This window comes from Aquarana catesbeiana, linkage group LG01, assembly GCF_042186555.1.
Source record: "Aquarana catesbeiana isolate 2022-GZ linkage group LG01, ASM4218655v1, whole genome shotgun sequence".
NCBI lineage: Eukaryota > Metazoa > Chordata > Amphibia > Anura > Ranidae > Aquarana > Aquarana catesbeiana.
Genome location: NC_133324.1, coordinates 762,195,322 through 762,216,178, shown reverse-complemented (window position 1 = coordinate 762,216,178; position 20,857 = coordinate 762,195,322). Strand labels below are relative to the sequence as shown.

Sequence of the window (20,857 nt, the reverse complement as noted above, 5' to 3'; positions counted from 1 at the left end):
CATATTGCCATGACCCGACATGACATTAAACCCGCAAGCAGTTTTAAATGAGATTTTTTCCTTTAAAAATGACATTTGGTGCAGGGACTGTTCTAAACATGGGAAACACGCGTCACTTTACAGGCATACTATAGACACCCCCCAAGTACGATATTTAAAGGAATATTTCACTTTTTTTTTTTTTTTACTTTAAGCATCATTAAAATCACTGCTCCCGAAAAAACGGCCGTTTTTAAAAGTTTTTTTTGCATTGATACATGTCCCCTGGGGTAGGACCCGGGTCCCCAAACCCTTTTTAGGACAATACCATGCAAATTAGCCTTTAAAATGAGCACTTTTGATTTTGAACGTTCGAGTCCCATAGACGTCAATGGGGTTCTAACGTTCGTGCGAACTTTCGGTCCGTTCGCGGGTTCTGGTGCGAACCGAACCGGGGGGTGTTCGGCTCATCCCTAGTCTCCAATATCTCCTTAGGTTCTTTTACTCTCTGTCCTTTTAAAGTCTCAATCTCTGAAATAGTTGTATCTTGATATTCTTGTTGTGCTAATCTCGCCAAGTATCTCCCACTTTTGTCCCCCTGCTCAAAAATATTTGTTCTATTTCTATATAATTCTAGCCTTGTTATTTCTTTTATATGTAAATGTGGATCTCTTTGTGCAGCCATCATTAAATCAAAGTTATTACTACTTAGGTCTTGACCATATTTTTCCTTCTGAAATTCTATCTGCTTCTGCAGCTCTTGTATCTTAACCTTCTGTTTTTTATTAACCGCTGAAATTTTTGAGATATATTGTCCTCGCAGATACGCCTTGAATGCATCCCAGACAATATTCACAGAGGCCGATCCAGCATTACTCTCCCAACATTCCATTATTATAGATGTCATTTTTTCCGCTATTTCCGGGTATAACACCCACTGTGGAGTTAATCTCCACAGTGATGCATTCCTCAGAGTGGGCATACCTATCGACAAAAATTGGGGAGCATGATCTGAAAGGCCACAAGGTAAATATGCGGCTTCCGCAATGTCTGCTAACACTGCAGGATCCGCAAATGCTAGATCTATTCTAGACGCTGTTTTGTAGGAAGTAGAAATGCAGGAATAAGTTCTTTTTTTCAGGGTTTCTCCATCCCCAAATTTCTGTTATCCCTGTCGCCTGCACCCAGTTATATAAATCTGCTTAGGAGGTTTTGATCTATCCAGCTCTGGGGATAAGACCAAGTTGAAATCTCCAATAAGCAGTAGCTTTGCTGGAAAATATTGAATCATTTTTTCCATTATCCCATTTAAAACTCCCACAGAAAACGGAGGTGGAATATATACTGCCACTGTAATATACCTCTGTTGTCCAATCATATATAACAAAATAACATTTTCCTTGGGTATCTATATAGGCCTTCTCTATTTCTCCAGGAAAGGATTTATTGGGGGATCCCCCATCTTTGGCATATAGCCAGAAATAATTTTGGGGTGAAGGGACCACTCCCTCGGGAACAACTGCAGGACAATCCCGTAACCTGAATGTTCAGGGCTTCAGAGCCAGACGCGCTGCCCGAATCTCTAGGATGTTGATGGGCAAGGCTTTTTCTGTTCTGGACCACTGTCCCTGGACAGTTATCTTTTACCGGACTGCTCCCAAACCTGAAAGGTTGGCACCTGTCGTTACCACTTTCCAGGTAACTGGTATGAAGTTTTTTTCCTTCTGCAGATTCCCGGATAACGAGCACCAACTGAGGCTCTGGAACACCTTTGGGGACAGCCGCATTGGCAAGTCTAAAGCTTAGATCGTTTTGTTCCAAGCAGACAACCTCATGCAAAGGTGAATGGAGGGCTCTCCTTTCGACCTGACCATCCGCACCAGCTTTATTATGGAGTTGATCTTTGCCTGAGGCAAGAACACCTTTTTGTGGGCTGTGTCTATGATCAGACCCAAGTACTCCAGCCTTTTTAGCACACGCTTTGCTCCAAACGAGCCACCGACTGGTCTATTAGCAATAGATCATCTAGGTACGCCTAGACTGTTATGCCCTGTGCCCTTAACCTGGCTAGAGGTGGGACCAGAACTTTGTAAACACCCGGGGTGCTGTAGCTAGCCCGAAGGGCAAGGCTACAAACTGAAAATGCTGCTGTTCTACCTTGAACCGCAAAAACCCTTGGTGAGTGGGAAATATAGGGACATGCAGATATGCATCCCTGATGTCGACAGACAGCAGAAGTTCTCCTCCTTGTAGAATAGAAGCCACTGACCTGATCGACTCCATGCGAAAGGAGCAGATCTTAAGGTACAGATTTAGATTTTTTAGATCTAGAATGGGTCTGATATCTTCATTCAGTTTTGGTACCCTAAAGAGGTTTAAATAAAACCCCAAACCTTGCTCTTCTGTGGGGATTTGTATGATCACCCCATAGCCAGTAATCGGTCTAGTGCCCAAAACAGAGATTGCCTTTTCCCTGGATTTTTGGGAACGTTTGACCTCAGAAAAACGAGACGGTGGAAACGCCCGAAATTCTGGTTTGTATTCTAGAGACACCCTGGAGATGACCCATCTGTCCTGAATTTCCTCTTGCCAGACTTCTGAGTATTGCAGAAGTCCCCCCCTCCCCCCACTCTGGTGAGGGGGTCGTCCCTTCATAATGAGGCTTTAGAATTCTGCTTTGCAGGTTTCCGCCCCCAGGACTTCTTTTGTGCTTGGACATGACCCTGAGGTTTTCCTCTAGAGTGACGGCAGAGGCCATCGCCACTTCCTAGAGGTGGATGCCCCTGGCGCAGGAGAAAGAGTCCGCTTAAATGAAGGGCGTTTATACTTCTTTTGACTGGCAAGAGTACTTTTCCCACTAGAAATCATTTGGATGCATTTGTCCAAATCATCCCCAAATAGCCGATCCCCATGAAAAGCAAAACCAGCCAGGTGCATGGTGCTTCGGCTGACCACTTTTTTAACCACAGGATCCTATGCATGTGTACTAGCACAAGCGCAAGGCAGGACACCTGGCGAATAGAATCTTTCATGGCGTCTATGGCAAAACATAATCCTTTTGTTAGTTCGGCCAAATCCCGGGCTTGTTGTTCAGGAACCTCCTGAAGGGCCTGTCTAAACTGGTCCTTTAGGGACTGACAGATGCCTATTGCAGCGACTGCAGGCTGAGTAACGTCACCTGTCAAGGAAAAAGGATTTTAACAGGAATTACAAACTTTTAAACTGTTGGATCCTTAAGCATTTGTGCATTGTCTACTGGACACGTTAGACTTTTATTCACACTGGAAATCGCAGCGTCAACTGCTTGTACATTCAATTTTTTGGTGAATTTCTCCTCCATGGGATAGAGTGCTGTGAATCTCTTTGGAGGGAGAAAATGCTTATCCGGGTGATCCCATTCAGCATAAATAAGCTTTTCTAGTAATGCATGGACAGGAAACGCATGCAAAGGCTGTGATGATTTTAAGGAACCTAAAGAAAAAAACAGAACTTTCAGCTGACTCCGTTAGGGGTAGCTTTAAAGTGGAACGAATCATCTCCGTAAGAGATTGTACCAGCAATTTCTCAGATTGCGAGGCTGAAAAAGGTTCATACACCACTGTCTCCTCTGCAGAGGAGTAATCGGTTTGTTTTTCCTCCTGATCGCCTGAGGGTAACACCTCATCCTCTACCCACTGTCCCCTTTGTAAAGGGTCTAAGGTGGGAAAGGGGGACCTAACACGCTTCCTATCCTCTTGGATGGAGGATGCGATTAAAGCCGCTAATCTTCCTTCTAGGCCCAGCAGGGAGGAGGAAAATGCATCTTCAGTCATGTATACAGGGGCTGAGATGTGAGAAGCAGCTGTACCACCAATTGGTTCAAATGACTCACCCTGGCTTGCCACATCTGATATTTCAGGAGAGGATGACAGTGTGGAGGCACAACTGGAGTTGCCAGCGCCTGGGGATGAAATTTTGGTACCTTCTTTGTCTTTTTTAGAAGCCATAGTGCTAAGCATAAAAGCAGAGGCACTAAATAAATGCATTACTTGCTGAGCAATAGTCTAGCACACAATGCCGCTAATAGAGTTCAGCTTGGTGCTGAGTAAAAAGTGTTTCCTTTACTGGGAAAATGCCTGTATGCAGCGCCTTACGTGACCCCACCGCTCCTGTGTCCTGTGTGATCTGCAGCTGTATTTCCAGTTCTTTCGCTGAGGAGAGTTGTATCTTGTGGTGTTTGTGCTGCCAAAGCAAGCACCGTTTGTATCTGCAAACTCTGTGTCCCCGCGCCTGTGCTGTGTGCCTTGTGACCGCTACGTCCCGCACACGGCACCGTGCTTAAGCCATGCCCCCTCCGCACATCATCCCGCTCCCCCCTTTTCAATTCAGAAGTGGTTCCTGCGCGCGCGAGCGGCGTTCGGGTCTTGCCAGTCACACCTGCTCTTAGGCATTCACAGAGCTGACTGAGAGGCAACGTTAAAGGTATGTGCATTTACTCTCTCTGGTGGAGACTTTAAGGCATGACAACATTTTACTCATGGAAGAAAAAACCATAGTTGGACTTTTTACAGTTCCTAGGCTTCTTCCCCTTACCTTATCCTCGCCGCAGGATACTGCTGAAGTCAGACAGATCCAAACTTCACCCATCACGGCGGGCTGCGTTAGCAAACCTTTAAGGACTGGGTCCCTTTTTATCAGGGGTTCCACTCCCTTGGACCTGTATTAGCACCCCGCCAGGAAAAGCTTTAAGTAATGTAAGCATGACCAAAAAGCCCTGGGTCCTGGGGTCCAGCCCTGCAAGGAGAGGTGTTACAGGCAAAACCTTGTGCTCTATACGAGGCCCGGGTACCATCCACCTTGGCCTTAGTGGCACTTTGGATGGATCCGTTCTATGGAGGCTGTTTAAATCCAGCAAGGATCCTTCCAGTGGAGCTCTCTTCAGAGCACATATTCACTCGTGACCAACACCTTAGACACTGGCGAAAAAAATGAGGTGCTCCTGGTATGGGAGGGGTTATATAGGGAGGAAACTTCCTGTTTAGGGTGTGCCAGTGTCCATCACCTGAAGGTGGCCTATAACCCACATAGTAATTCATATGGTGCTCGGTTTCCCGCGATGTACGATAAAAAAAGTCTTTTTGTGCAATATAAAGTGTTTTGTGCCTTGTTCCCAGGGTATCCCCTGTGTTTCCACCACGTGCAATGGTGTATTTACGCCATACTTACCAGATGTTCCATGCTCCATTGCTGTATAGCAAGAAAAGACAACTAGGCTTTTAGTTCTTATTTAGCAGAGTTTAGTTACTGCTGCGGATAGGCCGCGATTTTGCTGCATTTTCCTGCAGCCTCTGTAAATGACAGCCGAGTGTACAAGATGACGAATACTTACCTGCTCTGTGCAATAGTGTTGCATAGAGCGGACCTGAACCTCCTCTTCTGGGTCCCAGCTGGCGCTCTAAGCTCCTCCTCTGCTCTGTTCACCACCGTAAGCCACTTCCTTTGAGGGGGCCACTGCAAGCTCTTTCTTCAGCTGGGCTGTGTACATCTACTGAAACACACAGCGCATCTAAGCCCCGTCTGCCACTTCTTCCTCACAGGATTTGATAGCCATAAGGAGGAGCCAATGGCTTCCGCTGCTCTCACCGAGTCCTGTGAGGAGAGGAAGTGAGCAGAGCTGCTGCACTCAGCCAAAGCGCTGGATCAAAATGGGACTCCGGTAACTATTTAGGAAGGTGGGGGAGTAATATAACCAATAGGACATTTTTTACCTTAATGCAGGGAATGCATTAAAGTGGTAGTAAACACCGCTTGGTCACGTGTACCTACAGGTATGCTTATAATAAAAACGTACCTGTAAGGTACAATGCATATCTCCTAAACGTGCACAGTTTAAAAGATATTCCCCATTTCTGAAGCCTATGTCACCGTGCATGCACACTGCGCTCTAAATTGAGAGCACACTAAATGTACCATCAATCCAGAGTGCTGTGCCACAGCTGTGACTTCCATGTGCATGGAGTGATATAATCGTGGCTCAATCATTCAAATGGTTAGAGCCGGCAAACCCAGAAGGAATACTGGCTGAAGATGGAAGCCCAGTCAGCTGTGATATTTTGTTTGCTAAAGCTCCATGTATTATAAATTGGCAAGTTTTTTCCTGAAAACTTTCTTCACTCTTATTACCTCAGTGTTGCTGGTCTCCTTCAGTGTTTTTCAGCTACTTTGTCAATTTGCACTTCAGCATCTACACCACATAATTGCTCTGGCACAGCTTAAAGTGGACCGTGCCTGAACAATGTGTGTTAATGCAGCCACTTGTAGTCTCAACTGGGGTGTGACTGGGTGACGACGTAGGGATACAATTAGTAGACAGTTGTCACCCCACAACAATAAGTGCCCAATTAAGACCCTCATGGCAAGATAACCTTTATTAAGCATCATCTTATTGAAAACGCAAGTTGGAAAAAAAGAAAAAAAAAAGTACTGAAAACTTTTTAATTTTACATCAACACAATAAAGCTTATATGACGTTTGGTTTTAGAAGTACCTTAATCATGTCTGTATATTTGAAATGTGTTGTGGGTGTTTACATTTCGGTTAGAAGATGCTCTAATCATTCGCTCAAACAAACAATGCTTCTCTTGCTACTGAAGTTACTCTGTTGCTCTGGACTAGATAAGACAGCTCACCAAATGAAAAAGCACACAGCTCAAAGCTACAGAGACTACATGTGTTCGTGAACGTGTTTAATATGTTCCAAGAGCAGCTTAATGTAAGCATCAACTTACAAAACAGAGATCTGGAATTTGTTATAATCAATTTCTAGATCACGGGTCAGAGAACAGATGGCTAGTTGGAATGATACTGGAAATTTGAGTCTATGCAGACAACAAAGAAGAGTTCATTGTGTACAGGGAAATTATAGTTATTTTGGTTCAATTTACGCTTCTTTAGTTATATGTTATTATTATCCCCCAGGTATACAGTCATTGTTTTAAAAGTTAACATTATAACATATGACAAAGGTTTCCCAAAGCACTCTGGGTTGTCTAAAGAGAGAGCTCAGCAGAAGAAGCTTGAAAGCACGGTTTGTCTGGTTAAAATCTTGGTGGGAGCCATTAGAAGAGGGATAATCCATTGCAACAACTTCATTACTTGTGTTTTTTTTAGGTTAAGAAAGTTCCTTTAAAGCATGTTATACAGTGCTTGTGCTGTGTAATTTGGCCCCCTGAAAGACCTGAAATAACTGGCTGATCCTGCCAGTTTCTACCCTCCCCTTTATAAACTGTGTATCATGGCTGCTGAGGCCTGACGCCGTGGTCAGTTTACGTACCTCAGTCATCCGCTCTCTTCCGTCTCTCCTGTCCTCCTCTCCCCCCTACCTCCCTGTCGGCTCTTGTGTCAGGGCTCGCCCCTACCCCCTGCTGCTGAAATAACATTTAATGTCCTAAATAATCCTGTTTGTTTCCCCAACGATAGGTGCTCATGTGTCTGTTTTAAAAAAAAAAAAAATGTAGATTACACCTCATTTCAGAGCGTTGCTCACATGACTGGCCGGCTCTCTCCTCCTCTCCCGACTGACGTCAGCATGGGAATCTTGGCCCCGCCCACCGCATCTGTCAGATGGGGAGAGGAGCAAACCGGCTGGTCAAGTGAGCGCCGCTCTGAAATGAGGTACAATCTGCATTTTTTTTTTTTTTTTTTATAAACGCAGACATAGGAGCACCTATCCTTGGGAAACAGAATTATATGAAGTTCTTACAGTGGGTTAACAACCACTTTAAATCTTCAGCTGTTAGAAGCTGTCACGTGCCAGCAATCTACTTTGTACTTTGTAAACAGCCTTTTCTCTTTATAGCTGTCAGTTCTGCTGTAACAGGTTCTATACATTATGCAGATGCACCATTTCGCAGGCAGGTTAAGGGCATCCACCACATGTTATTTAACCCCTTCACACTGACAGTACGCATATATGAGGCCCCACTGGATTGGGCTTTTTTCCCTGTAGGGCCACATATATGCCGCAAAGCGTGCTCCCAGCACAGAGACCAGGGTCCCGTAATAAGATTGTTACCCAGAACTCCTGGTTCCGGGTCACCCGATCGATGTGATAGCCTCCAATTGGCTACCACAGTGATCATTTACTGTGAAGCCAGCCTGTGCTTCTCTCTCTGTGAATGGAGAGGAGAGATACATTGCCTCTCTCTCCCTCCTTGCAGAGAAAAACTGTGTAAATAAAAAAAGGAATGAATACACTATTTAATTTGGATACACGTCAAACCAATAAACAGTAGTATATCCTGGTAAGAAATACCATGGCATTCATTTTAGAGTTGGGGTAGGAGAGCCGAAAACGCTGTCAATTTGTTATGCCTCATGGTATAACCATACATCACTCCTATAGTTTGTTTATGGTTATTTTTAATGTTTACACCTATATTGTTTATATGTATTAGCGCTGCTACATTTTTTATTTTATCCAGTGTGTATCCCACTTTTAGGGGCTGCTTGTTTCTTACTTTTATTATTTTAGTTCTTTGAATTAGCGTGGTATTTTTCTCACTGTTTATTTGTAAGCACTGTTTGTTGTACCTTTACCAGTATTTAGCAATATCTGAGCATTCTGAGTGACTCCCGTATATTGCATTAGATGTGCCAACACTGGTACACTCCTAGATTAGTTTACAGCTACATGTCACAGAGGCACTGTGCACTACCAGAAATATTAGGAAGGTCTTCTTTACTGATTGGTAGGGCATGTGCTATGGGCTCTCTTTTTTAAATTTGGTGCATTGCTCCGATAATATTTATTTGTGACCAGCAGCAGAGTAATGTTAATCATCATCCTATGTAGAAACTTACAGTGCGACTTTGCCAGGCGACTTCATGGCGATTTGCTGGCGACTGGGGGAATGCCTGGGTAATCTTCCTGTAATGTCGGATCCAAATCACATCACTATAGATGAGGATCTGACTTCCATTAAAGTCTATGGGCACAAGCCAGATACAGTGCCTTGCAAAAGTATTCACCCCCTTGGCTTTTTACCTATTTTGTTACATTACAGGCTTTGGTTCAATGTTTTTTTAATCTGAATTATATGTGATGGATCCAAACACAATAGTCTAAGTTGGCGAAGTAAAATTAGAAAGATATATACATAAAACTATTTTTCAGAAATAAACTGATAATTGGCATGTGTGTATGTATTCACCCCCTTTGTCATGAAGCCCATAAAAACCAATTACCTTCAGAAGTCACATAATTAGTGAAATGACGTCCACCTGTGTGCAATCTAAGTGTCACATGATCTGTCATTACATATACACTCCTTTTTGAAAGGCCCCAGAGGCTGCAACACCTAAGCAAGAGGCACCACTAACCAAACACTGCCATGAAGACCAAGGAACTCTCCAAACAAGTAAGGGACAATGTTGTTGAGAAGTACAAGTCAGTGTTAGGTTATAAAAAAATCCAAATCTTTGATGATCCCTAGGAGCACCATCAAATCTATCATAACCAAATGGAAAGAACATGGCACAACAGCAAACCTTCCAAGAGACAGCCGCAAACCAAAACGCATGGACCGGGCAAGGAGGGCACTGATCAGAGAGGCAGCACAGAGACCTAAGGTAACCCTGGAGGAGCTTCAGAGTTCTACAGCAGAGACTGGAGTATCTGTACATAGGATGACCGTACGCTCCACAGAGTTGGGCTTATGGCAGAGTGGCCAGAAGAAAGCCATTACTTTCAGCAAAAAACAAAATGGCACATTTTGAGTTTGCTAAAAGGCACGTGGGAGACTCCCAAAATGTATGGAGGAAGGTGCTCTGGTCTGGTGAGACTAAAATTGAACTTTTTGGCCATCAAAGAAAACGCTATGTCTGGCGCAAATCCAACACATCACATCACCCAAAGAACACCATCCCCATGGTGAAACATGGTGGGGGCAACATCAAGCTCTGGGGATGATTTTCAGCAGTTGGGACCTCTTCTGTTCTTGAGCAAAACCTGTACCACTCTGTGTGCGATTTGAGGCTAGGACGGAGATTCACCTTACAGCAGGACAATGACCCCAAACATACTGCTAAAGCAACACTTGAGTGGTTTAAGGGGAAACAAAAAAATGTGTTGGAATGGCCTAGTCAAAGCCCAGACCTCAATCCAATAAAAAAAATCTGTGATCAGACTTAAAGATTGCTGTTCACAAGTGCAAACCATCCAAATTGAAAGAGCTGGAGCAGTTTTGCAAGGAGGAATGGGCAAAAATCCCAGTGGTAAGATGTGGCAAGCTTATAGAGACTTATCCAAAGCGACTTGGAACTGTGAGAGCTGCAAAAGGTGGCTCTACAAAGTATTGACTTTAGGGGGGTGAATAGTTATGCACATTGACTTTTTCTGGTATTTTGTCCTATTTGTTGTTTGCTTCATAATAAAAAAAATAAAAATAAAAAAAAAAAGATCTTCAAAGTTGTGGGCATATTCTGTAATCTAAATGATGCAAATCCTCAAACAATCCATGTTAATTCCAGGTTGTGAGGCAACAAAATACGAAAAATGCCAAGGGGTGTGAATACTTTTGCAAGGCACTGTAGAAGTCGCCTTGAAGTAGTACATTCATTTTTTCAAAAGTCGAAGCGACTTCAGTAGTGCAAATTAAGACAGCTCTCACTGACTAACATGAGACTTCATATGTCACACGACTTGGGGACGGATCCCAAGTCACGGCAGTGTGAACTGAGCCTTAGAGTGATACAATTTTTTTGGCTAACAAAATAGATTGTAGTGCATAGAAAGCTAGCACTATAATTTATTGTGTACAGCTGAAAATTTTCATTGAAGCTAGATACATTCAAATAAAATCAGCTTTGCTATGTTCTGGCCTTTTATGTAGCATGCATTTTCGAAAGTACTGAGGTGACTCCCAAGTAAGTTCGCTCTCTCTCCAATACTTATATGTCCCACTGTTGCCGTTCTTTGCTTACAGGACTGACTTTTACAGAGGTGCAGTTTTATAGCTTCCACAAGTATTTTATGCAACTAATACCTCTGTTCAGAAACAGATTATAAAAAGGTCCTCTCATTCAGACTGTATAGAACCAATGCAAGGACAGCTGCTCCCAAGTCTGAAAAGATACCAAGAAATCACACTATGCAACACCCAAAAGTTTAGCAGAAACAGGTACCTTAAATGTTGCTGTAATGTAACTTTCCCACATCCGGCCTGCCCTGTCCAGTGCTGCCTTCACTCTGCAAGTATCAGCTTTTTCCAGAAAATTGCATGCCACATTCAGTCTGCAGATGGGGAAAACACGAAAGATAAAGGTAGGGACAGGGAATCTGCCGAAAAGGACAACAGGGACTGCCAATACCTTCTATCAAGTTTCCCTGCCTGCAGACTGCACAAGTGGTGAACTGGTAACAAACTGAGTTTCAGGTGTCAGTTTGTCAGTAGAGCTGTGATTACAGTTTTTCCGTCATTTTAACTTCACGTGCTGCTCAGTGCAAGAACCTCGGGAGTTACAAATCGATAACCTCCTGGATTTGTGATCCTGCTCTATAAAAAGTGCTCCACAGCTCAGTTACTCCTTCCCACCAGAGCTAAAGAATTTCACTTGGTTTAATTGGGAACCTCTGTAAGCTTTGGCAGCCATGTAGGGGAAGCAAAGAAATTACCCAGCTGTATTCGGCATCCCCCTGGAGCAACAGATCACAGCAGTATAATCTTTGCTTACTTTGAGGAGAATGGTGATCTGTTGCTGCAGAACTGGATTGTGAAGTCCTCCTTTACCTGATCCACCGAGTTCAAAAAGTGTAAAAATAAAAAGAGGCATAAATAAATACAAAGTCAAATCTACCCTCACGTTAAAGCAAAAGTAACGTTTTTCCAGATTAAAAAAAAAAAAAAATCTCCCTGCAAGGTAATCTCATAATGTGCTACTAGCACATTATGAGACACCTCTCTTCCGCCTTCCTTCTGGGTTTGCGGGCGCTTGAATGGGCGGGTCACAATGGCGTCACTCATGCGCGTGGGAGCTCTGAGGGAACGGCTTATGGCACAGGTATGCTGTTCCTTCAGAGTGCATGCAACGGTGACGTCACTGGCTGCTGCTCACTGGCATAGATATTCATTTTACCTACAGGTAACATTTTATATAAGCTATCCTGTAGGTAAAAATAGGGGAAAAGAGTTTACTACTACTTTAACACATTAGATGACATCTGCATTTATTGCTTGAGTGTCCAAAACACGTGTAAGCATATTCAATTTCAGGCCTGCAAAATTGCACCACGGCTGTACTATTATTGCTATTCACACATCCAGCCCACTACAAGAATGTATCTGACCCGCTGCAAGTGTCTGTGAAAATACTCCAGCTGGCTGGCAGTGGATGCTTTAATCTGTGTATCATAATACAGAGACTGGCACATCTACTGCCAGCCAACCAGTAATGACCCTCCTGCAGTCCTTCTAATGGGCACTGTCGGATGTAAAGGCAAGGACTCAGATGGGCACCGCCGGATGGAAAGGCGGGGACTCGGCTGGGCACCGCCAAATGTAAAGGCTGGGACTCGGTTAGGCACCGCCAAATGTAAAGGCTGGGACTCGGCTAGGCACCGCCAAATGTAAAGGCGGTACTCTTTATAAACCTGATTTTTAATTTTTTTGGCTTGCAAATATTTAAGAAATAAATCACAATGTAGCACTCGTACTGAAAAGCTGGGAGATCCCTAATTTACACAAACACATTTATGAAGTAGCAAAAGTGAAAACAAGCTCCCCTAAACTGCAAGTTGAACATTTATCTTTAACACTCAGATACGTTACGTATAAATTCTTGTAGGCAGGAGATACTGTAATTTACATTTTAGCAAAAGAAAAAAAAAAAAAGTTCTGGACTGATAGGGGAAAATGGTTGTTGCCGTTAGAAATAATTCAAAGAAAGAGCGGTCAGACACAAGCTGGTCACTTTTACTTTCAGTAACATTACCTGCACATTCTCCTCTGTGACTTTAATTTCTGCAGTGTAAACATAATCAACAAGTAATTTCAAGGTCCATCCATCCACTTCTTTTATGCGGACCCTCTTTGCTCGGCTTTCACTCATCTCACCTGAACAGAAAAACGGACACTATTTAATATTTTTCATAAGGTTGTTGTTTTAATATTAACTTGAGGCTCTTATACACAAACTCTATTTTAATGGAGATTTTTAGGTATATTCAATGATTAGCACAAAAAGAAGATCTGTTAAAATTTAACAATTTTACTTACATGACATAAAATTAAGTATAAGATTAAAAAACAATAATTGCAGCTGGGGTATCTATTCAAACTGTACAAATTCAATTGTTTACAATAGTCAGCGTTCATCACCACATTTAACCCATTCCTACCGCCACCCCTGGCTCTTTGTGGCTGCATTCACACTACAGCGCTTTGAATCGCAGGCAGATTTGCCACAGATCTGCCCGCGAATTGACAGTGCCGAGGTGTGAATGACAAAACGCGGGACTCGCATTCGAGAGGTCATTCATTTGAATGACACCTCAAATCTCGGTGCAGGTCTGCCGCGATTGTCACGCGATAAAACGTGCTGTAATCGCAGGACGCATGTCGCCCAAAAATAGTTCAGGAGCTACTTTGGGGCGACATGCGTCCCACGGTGCGGGTTGCTGCGATTGCAGCACAATTTATCGCGGCAGACCCGCTCCGCGATTTGAGGTGTCATTCAAATGAATGGCATCTCAAATGCGAGTCCCGTGTTTTGTCCTTCACACCTCGGCATGTCAAATTTAAACGTAGTGTGAATGCAGCCTAAGAGAATCTAAATGCTGGGAGGTGGAGGTGGGCATTCCAATCATGTGACCGCTGTGATTGGCTGTCACAGTGGTCACATGATTGGACGCTCCCAATTGCAAGTAAGCTTTGGGAGCTTTCTGTGACATTTTAGTTACTGTATGCAGAATGTTTTGTAGACCAAAAGTTTCTCTCTACGAGTTTAATCAGCAGCGTTCACCTTTTCAGGAGTGTGTTTAATGGCGAGTATAACTAATATATAGACAGTTGAATCATTACAAAGTACATAAAGTAGATCAGCTAAATTCCATCCCTCAGAGAAATAACCAGATATTTTCTAAAGGAAAGAAAGAACTTCGATAACACTGAACGGTGTGCGTTTCTGTTGAAACACATGGTGGCAACTATTGTTAGGATCACTCCCAGTCTGTTGGCACATACAGTAGATGGGGGTAAGGCAAGCCTTATGTCAGTGTTGATGGGGTAATCCCTCCTGCAGCTCTATTGTGTTCTGCCGATGGGGAGCCTTCCTGACTGGCAGAACACACCGATTACTGGTAGTGGCTAAAGCCACCGGCAGTAATCGCATGTAAAAAATCTCACAGGCTGTTTGTACCCAAGTCAATCGATGGATCGACTTAGGTACAATCAACCTGTCCATAGATGGGTCGGAATCTCGGCAGGTCCCTGTTGAACTGGCTGAGATTAGATCCATCTATGGCCATCTTAAGAAAATTAGCTGTTTATAGAAAATAGCCTTCTGTCGGTTTAGTTCACAGGAAGTGATAAGACACATTTCTGGCACATCAACAGGTAATTGTACTTTCTGGAAATGTTCTTAGACGGAACTGTTACATTTATTTATTTTTTTAGCCTAAGAACTGCTAAACTACAAAATATTACATTTTTGTCTTTGGGTTAAAGTGAGACTAAACTCTGGTTTAAGAAAATAATATTCTTTTCAAGTATGTATTCAGAAAAGTACTTTCTATTGCTCCCCACCGTCTCCAAATTCTGTTTGCTGCTGTGATCTGACATCCTGTTAGAGGGTGGCTATGTTAGTTCTACGTGGTCCTACTATATGTAGGAATGCAGCCACCCTCTCTTGATGAACTAGGGAAGATCGAATTTGTAGTGCACATAGAGCAGTGCATATGATCGTAACTAACATGCATAGCTCCTTCTAAACAAAGGGAGGTTAAAGTGAAAACGGAGAGATTTCGGGGGCTCATGGAAGACATTACTAAAAATCAGAAAAACGCAGTAAAGAACAATTTCATGAGAAACAGATGACAGGGACACACGTAGTGAAAGTTTATGGATTAATTTTGGAGATTTTGTTTACTATCACTTTAAAGGGTTTTTTTTTTTAATTTTATCTTTTTTTAACAAACAAAATAAATTGTATTATAACCCTAGTACACATTATTAGAAAATAGGACAAAAATATCTGTATTTGAAACAATTGTTCAATATTCTGTCCATTAGTTTACAGCTTTCAAGAGTCAATGTCGACTGTTCAGACAGAAATTTCCTAAGGGAAATGTTTGGAAATTTCTTGTTACCAGAACAAATTATTTTAGTCTAATTAGTACAGTATTCATCCTCAAAAAAAAAAAAATAGAATCGAATGAGCAAGGCCATGAGTAATCGGAAATAAAAAAGAAGAAGGCAATGAAAATTATTTTCATAAACATGAAAGAATGATCATATACAGGATAACAACAAGTTTTTTTTTTTAAATGTCTGCAATAGTGATAAGTTAATAGCAGTATACATACAATTTACTAGTATACAGATTATCTTTTTGACTGCAAATAAAAGGTTAGGATTACATAGTCATTATTAATATTATGATTGTTACTACGATTAGAAGGGTCACATGCATCACTTCTGATTCTATGCTGGAACATGGCTACATAAGTGAAAGTTTTCCTATCTTGTTGAAGAATTTTCGTACCAATATTTGGCATGCTCGTTTTCAACATAGTACGAATATTAAAAAAAAATCAATTGTTTGTCTGATTTTCATTAATATGTACTAGGCTTGGTCCCCTATCAGGTTTTTCCTGAACAATCAAGTGCAACCAGCAACACTGATCACTGTATTCTGGGAAGACTCCCCACCTGCAGAATACAATAGCTCAGCGGGAGCGATTCCCCCTTTCCCACTGAATGCATGAATGGGGAAAGTTATTTAAACCCTTGTTGAACTAAAAAAAAGTAAGAGTAGGTTCACACTTGTGTGGGTCGTGTGAGAGTTTGCGCAGGCACAGTAGGCCAAGAAGTCCCTGACCCTTTTTTAAAAACACAGCCACACGGAACCGCATTGTGCATGTGGTACCTCTGCGCGTCTGCAGGTCAGGAGTGCAAATGGGTTATGCACGCGTTCCCAACCCACACATACAGTACCTGACCGCGAGATTGTGTTTCCAGCGCGATACCATCGCGCTGGTTCTCGGCGACAGGGTACTGTGAATGTCGCGCTGGCTCGCTCATCGGGAAAGGAAAACGTTGTTTTCCTCCCGCGATGAGTGACAGGCAGCGCTGCCAGCTGTCTAGTATGAATCCTGAGGCAGGAACACCGCGCCAAATTTTAAATGAAAAAACCGGCGTGGGTTCCCCCCTCGGGGGCATACCAGGCCCTTAGGTCTGGCATGGATTGTAAGGGGAACCCCCTATGCCGAAAAATCGGCGTGGGGGTCCCCCCCAAATCCATACCAGACCCTTATCCGAGCACGCAGCCCGGCCGGCCAGGAAGGGGGGTGGGGACGAGCGAGCGCCCCCCCCCCCTCCTGAGCCGTACCAGGGCCACATGCCCTCAACATGGGGGGGGTGGGTGCCTTGGGGGAGGGGGGCGCCCTGCGGCCCCCCCACCCCAAAGCACCTTGTCCCCATGTTGATGAGGACAAGGGCCTCTTCCCGACAACCCTGGCCGTTGGTTGTCGGGGTCTGCGGGCGGGGGGCTTATCGGAATCCGGGAGCCCCCTTTAATAAGGGGGCCCCCAGATCCCGGCCCCCCACCCTGTGTGAATGAGTTTGGGGTGCGAGCTGCGGAGCCATTTATATAGGCGGTAACCCCGCCCCCTTACGACGTCATGGTCCCAGCATGCGCAGGGACTCTGGGGCCACGCCCCCTTATGACGCCAGAGTCCCTGCGCATGCTGGGACCATGACGTCGTAAGGGGGCGGGGTTACCGCCTATATAAATGGCTCCGCAGCTCGCACACAGCATTCGAGCCGGAGAGAGCGTCGTGTCAACATCGGGGAAGAAGAAAAGAAGAGAAGAAGCGGAGAGACAGCGGCGGCGGCGAGACAGCGGCGACAAGACAGCAGCAGCAGACCGGGCCCCTCGCTGGCAATAGAGCTGGAAGAAGATAGCGGCGGGGCCCGGGAGAAGAGGCCGAACACCGGGAGAAGAGGCCGAACACCGGGAGAAGTCGGAAGGAGACCCCCCGAAGTCGGAAGAAGACCCCGGAGCTGACTAATAAATTATTCTTAAAACCTGTGTAGTGTGTTTTTTTTATATTGACACTTTTGCCTAGGTGAATGGGTAGGGGTACCATGTACCCCAAACTCATTCACACAGGGTGGGGGGCCGGGATCTGGGGGCCCCCTTATAAAGGGGGCTCCCGGATTCCGATAAGCCCCCCGCCCGCAGACCCCGACAACCAACGGCCAGGGTTGTCGGGAAGAGGCCCTTATCCTCATCAACATGGGGACAAGGTGCTTTGGGGTGGGGGGCCGCAGGGCGCCCCCCTCCCCCAAGGCACCCACCCCCCCATGTTGAGGGCATGTGGCCCTGGTACGGCTCAGGGGGGGGGGGGGGCGCTCGCTCGTCCCCACCCCCCTTCCTGGCCGGCCGGGCTGCGTGCTCGGATAAGGGTCTGGTATGATTTGGGGGGGACCCCCACGCCGATTTTTCGGCATAGGGGGTTCCCCTTACAATCCATGCCAGACCTAAGGCCTGGTATGCCCCCGAGGGGGGAACCCACGCCGGTTTTTTCATTTAAAATTTGGCGCGGTGTTCCCGCCTCAGGATTCATACTAGACAGCTGTCAGCACTGTCTGTCACTCATCGCGGGAGGAAAACAACGTTTTCCTTTCCCGATGAGTGAGCCATCTCGGCGCTGGCTCCTGCGACGGGGCTCGTAGGTGTCAAATCTCGCCGAGAAGTGCGGCGAGATTGACACAATATCGCGGTCACCTACTGTATGTGAACCTGGGCTAAGAGTGGCATATCGACTACCACTGTAAGGGGGCATTCTTCCCACTGGTCACAATGAATTGGTTATAGCAGGAGTTCCCCAAGACCTGAACAGCATTTCAAGGGTTCCTCCAGGGCAGAAAGGCACCCCTAGATAGTAACTGGGAAAGCTGGTAAAACAAAATGACTTTCAGGTGCCTGCACTTCATACCTGCAGCAATTTGCCTTCACTGCACTAAAGCCCAAAGACAGGGACTTTGTAATGGGTGGTTCCTTTCAAATACCTAACTTCATATCTGTATGTACAAAGCATTCACTTACAGTGCATTGCACATTGGTTATTTTGCAGAAAATGCTTGTACATAACCTGCAAAAACGTAGGAACCAATGAAGTATATGATAAAGCAGAAAAGTTCATAAACCCTGAGGTTAAAGACCATTCACCCTTCACCACACATTTACATGCTGTGGAAAATCGTAGATAGTATTTCCGATAGTGTTCTGAAAGTAATTATGTGCTCATACACCTGGGTAAAATTACACTGCAGTTTTCTTTGGGAAAATTACTAAAAAAGACAAACAGCTGCCCTAAAAGGATTCCAACAACCAAGACATGGAAAACAACAGAAAAGGGAAATGCTCCTCTGGGTTTTAAACAACAGCATTGAATCCCATACTGCATCTTCCATTTCCCTAAAGACAAAAGCTGGGTAAATAACTACCAGGGGGGAAACGAGAGTAAAAGATCAGTAAGATACTATTGAATACTCTTATCAATATGTGTAGGTTTTAAAAATCTAGTTGCGATGTATGATTTTTAAATTAAATATGTACAGGAGAACAGACATTAGCTCATTACATATGCAGTCCCTGCTTTCTGCCCTGCAGTGATACGAACATGGTTGTACTTTACGGTACAGAGATTTAATGTTGTAACTAATCTACCCTCCCTATATACAAAACTATATTTTTAAATTGTACGTAAAAGTCTCGTGCACACTACTAGTTCTTTTCCATTCAACTTAGTGGGTTGACAGAAGCCAGCTGGCTTCTGTCGGACTGACTCCAGTGCACACGGGCCGATCAATTGCTCTCAAATGGGAACAGCCACCCTTTCTTGGTTGACTAGGGACTATGGGATTTGTAGTGTACATAGAGCATTGCACATGATCATATAAGAAATAATAGTTCCGCGCTTAGGAAGTGAAGGAACTGCAGCCCCCCCAGCACAGAATAACACCTAAGTGAAATTCTAAACAGACAGAGTACTAAATTGGGGTGATTGGCGCTGTTCAACTATATGTGCACTAAGTAATGTCCACAAATATATAAGTGTGAAAAAATAAGGCCCCTTTCACACTGGGGCGGTGGGGGCGTCGGCGGTACAACAGCGCTATTTTTAGCGCTGCTGTACCGTCGTTCTTGCAGCGGTATTCGGCCGCTAGCGGTTCGGTTTTAACCCCCGCTGGCGGACGAAAAAGGGTTTTCACACTGAACAAACAGCGGAGGCTGTTTAGGGGCAGTTTTCAGGCGGTATTTTTAGCGCAATACCGCCTGAAAACCGCTCCAGTGTGAAAGGGGCCTAAGTGTTACAGAAGTGTGGAAAAATTATATGTACATATATAAAATGCTCTAACGGCAATATATAACCATAAAGTGCAGTGTGCAATAACACATATGCTAATACATCAATAAAAATCTCTGTGAGCAACGCAAACACTAAAAAATAAGTCGTTGAAAAATATCCAATCTAAACCATTACAAAAAATATATATATAAAAATATATATTGAAAAAAACAAGTGTTAGTAAAAACTCCTTAGTTCGTATACACAGTGGTGCAAAAAAGCATAAAATGTGAATAGTTCATAAGAAAAAGTGGTAATGAATAAGTGTCCCCAAAAGAAAAAAATTTCTGGAAAATTCTTCTTAAAGCACAATGAAGTGTCTCTTCATTCAAATAACCAGAGAGGCGGACGGAGGACTGTCACCACGGATCATCGCTGCTGGATTCAGCTTATAGGGCTTGATACCCCTGCAGGGGTGAAGCTTACCGGTGAGTGAGGGCACGAGTGGGGGTGCTTTGGAAGGCGGGGAGCACTTGCCACACCAAGAATACGGTTATTTGAACGAAGAGACACTTCATTGTGCTTTAAGAAAAATTTTGCTGACCAAAACCAGTGTCGGCTTAGGCCTGAAGTTCCACCTGGTAAAAAACTTACTGAACACATTTGCATAGAAGACTAGGTGGCTGCTTTATACACATAGCAAACTGAGGGCTGATTTTTAAAAACCCAGGAAGAACCGACACTTCTGGTGGAGCGGGCCTTCACACAAAAGGGGGGGACCCTGCCTTTCAGGTCGTGATCGGTTTAACATAGCAATAGTAGTTTTAGAGGCATCCTGTCCTTTCCAGGAGCTTTCAGGCAACACAAACAGATTGACAAACTGAGGCCATGGCTACATGATTCACTGCCCTAACCACATCCAAGCAGTGGAGAATAACCTCTGTAGGATGTGTTGGAGCTGGGCAAAAAGGAAACACAATGTCCTGGTTTTAATGAAAAGTCAAGACCAACTCAGGCAAGAAGGAGTTACGTCGGTCTCAAAACAACCTTGTTCTTGTGAAAAAAAGTAAGGGTTCCTTCAGGACAAAGCTGCAAGCTCAGACACCCTCCTAAATCAATAGATAAAATACTATATCCTGCGTTTTTACTTGCAATGACCCCCTGAAAGAGCAACTTGTCCTGTACAACCAACAAGGCTGCTCTTTTGTTGTGTGCATACTGCATAGACATATTTACAGCATGATGCAAAACTCCAGCTTGGAAGGGAGAGTTGAGGGGAGAGATGAGGGGAGAGTGGAAGATGGGGGGTTTAGAGGAGGAAAAAGA

General features: G+C 44.2%; 1 protein-coding gene across 2 annotated transcripts in view; it reads right to left on the bottom strand.

Moving 5' to 3' along the window:
• KLHL2 (kelch like family member 2) overlaps positions 1 to 20,857 on the bottom strand; it is a 265,189-nt gene that overhangs the window by 177,455 nt on the left and 66,877 nt on the right. For both annotated transcript variants that reach the window (XM_073606085.1, XM_073606086.1), the window contains exon 4: positions 12,949 to 13,070. In XM_073606085.1, coding sequence (XP_073462186.1) covers positions 12,949 to 13,070 — 122 coding nt within the window. The remainder of the gene's footprint in view (positions 1 to 12,948; positions 13,071 to 20,857) is intronic.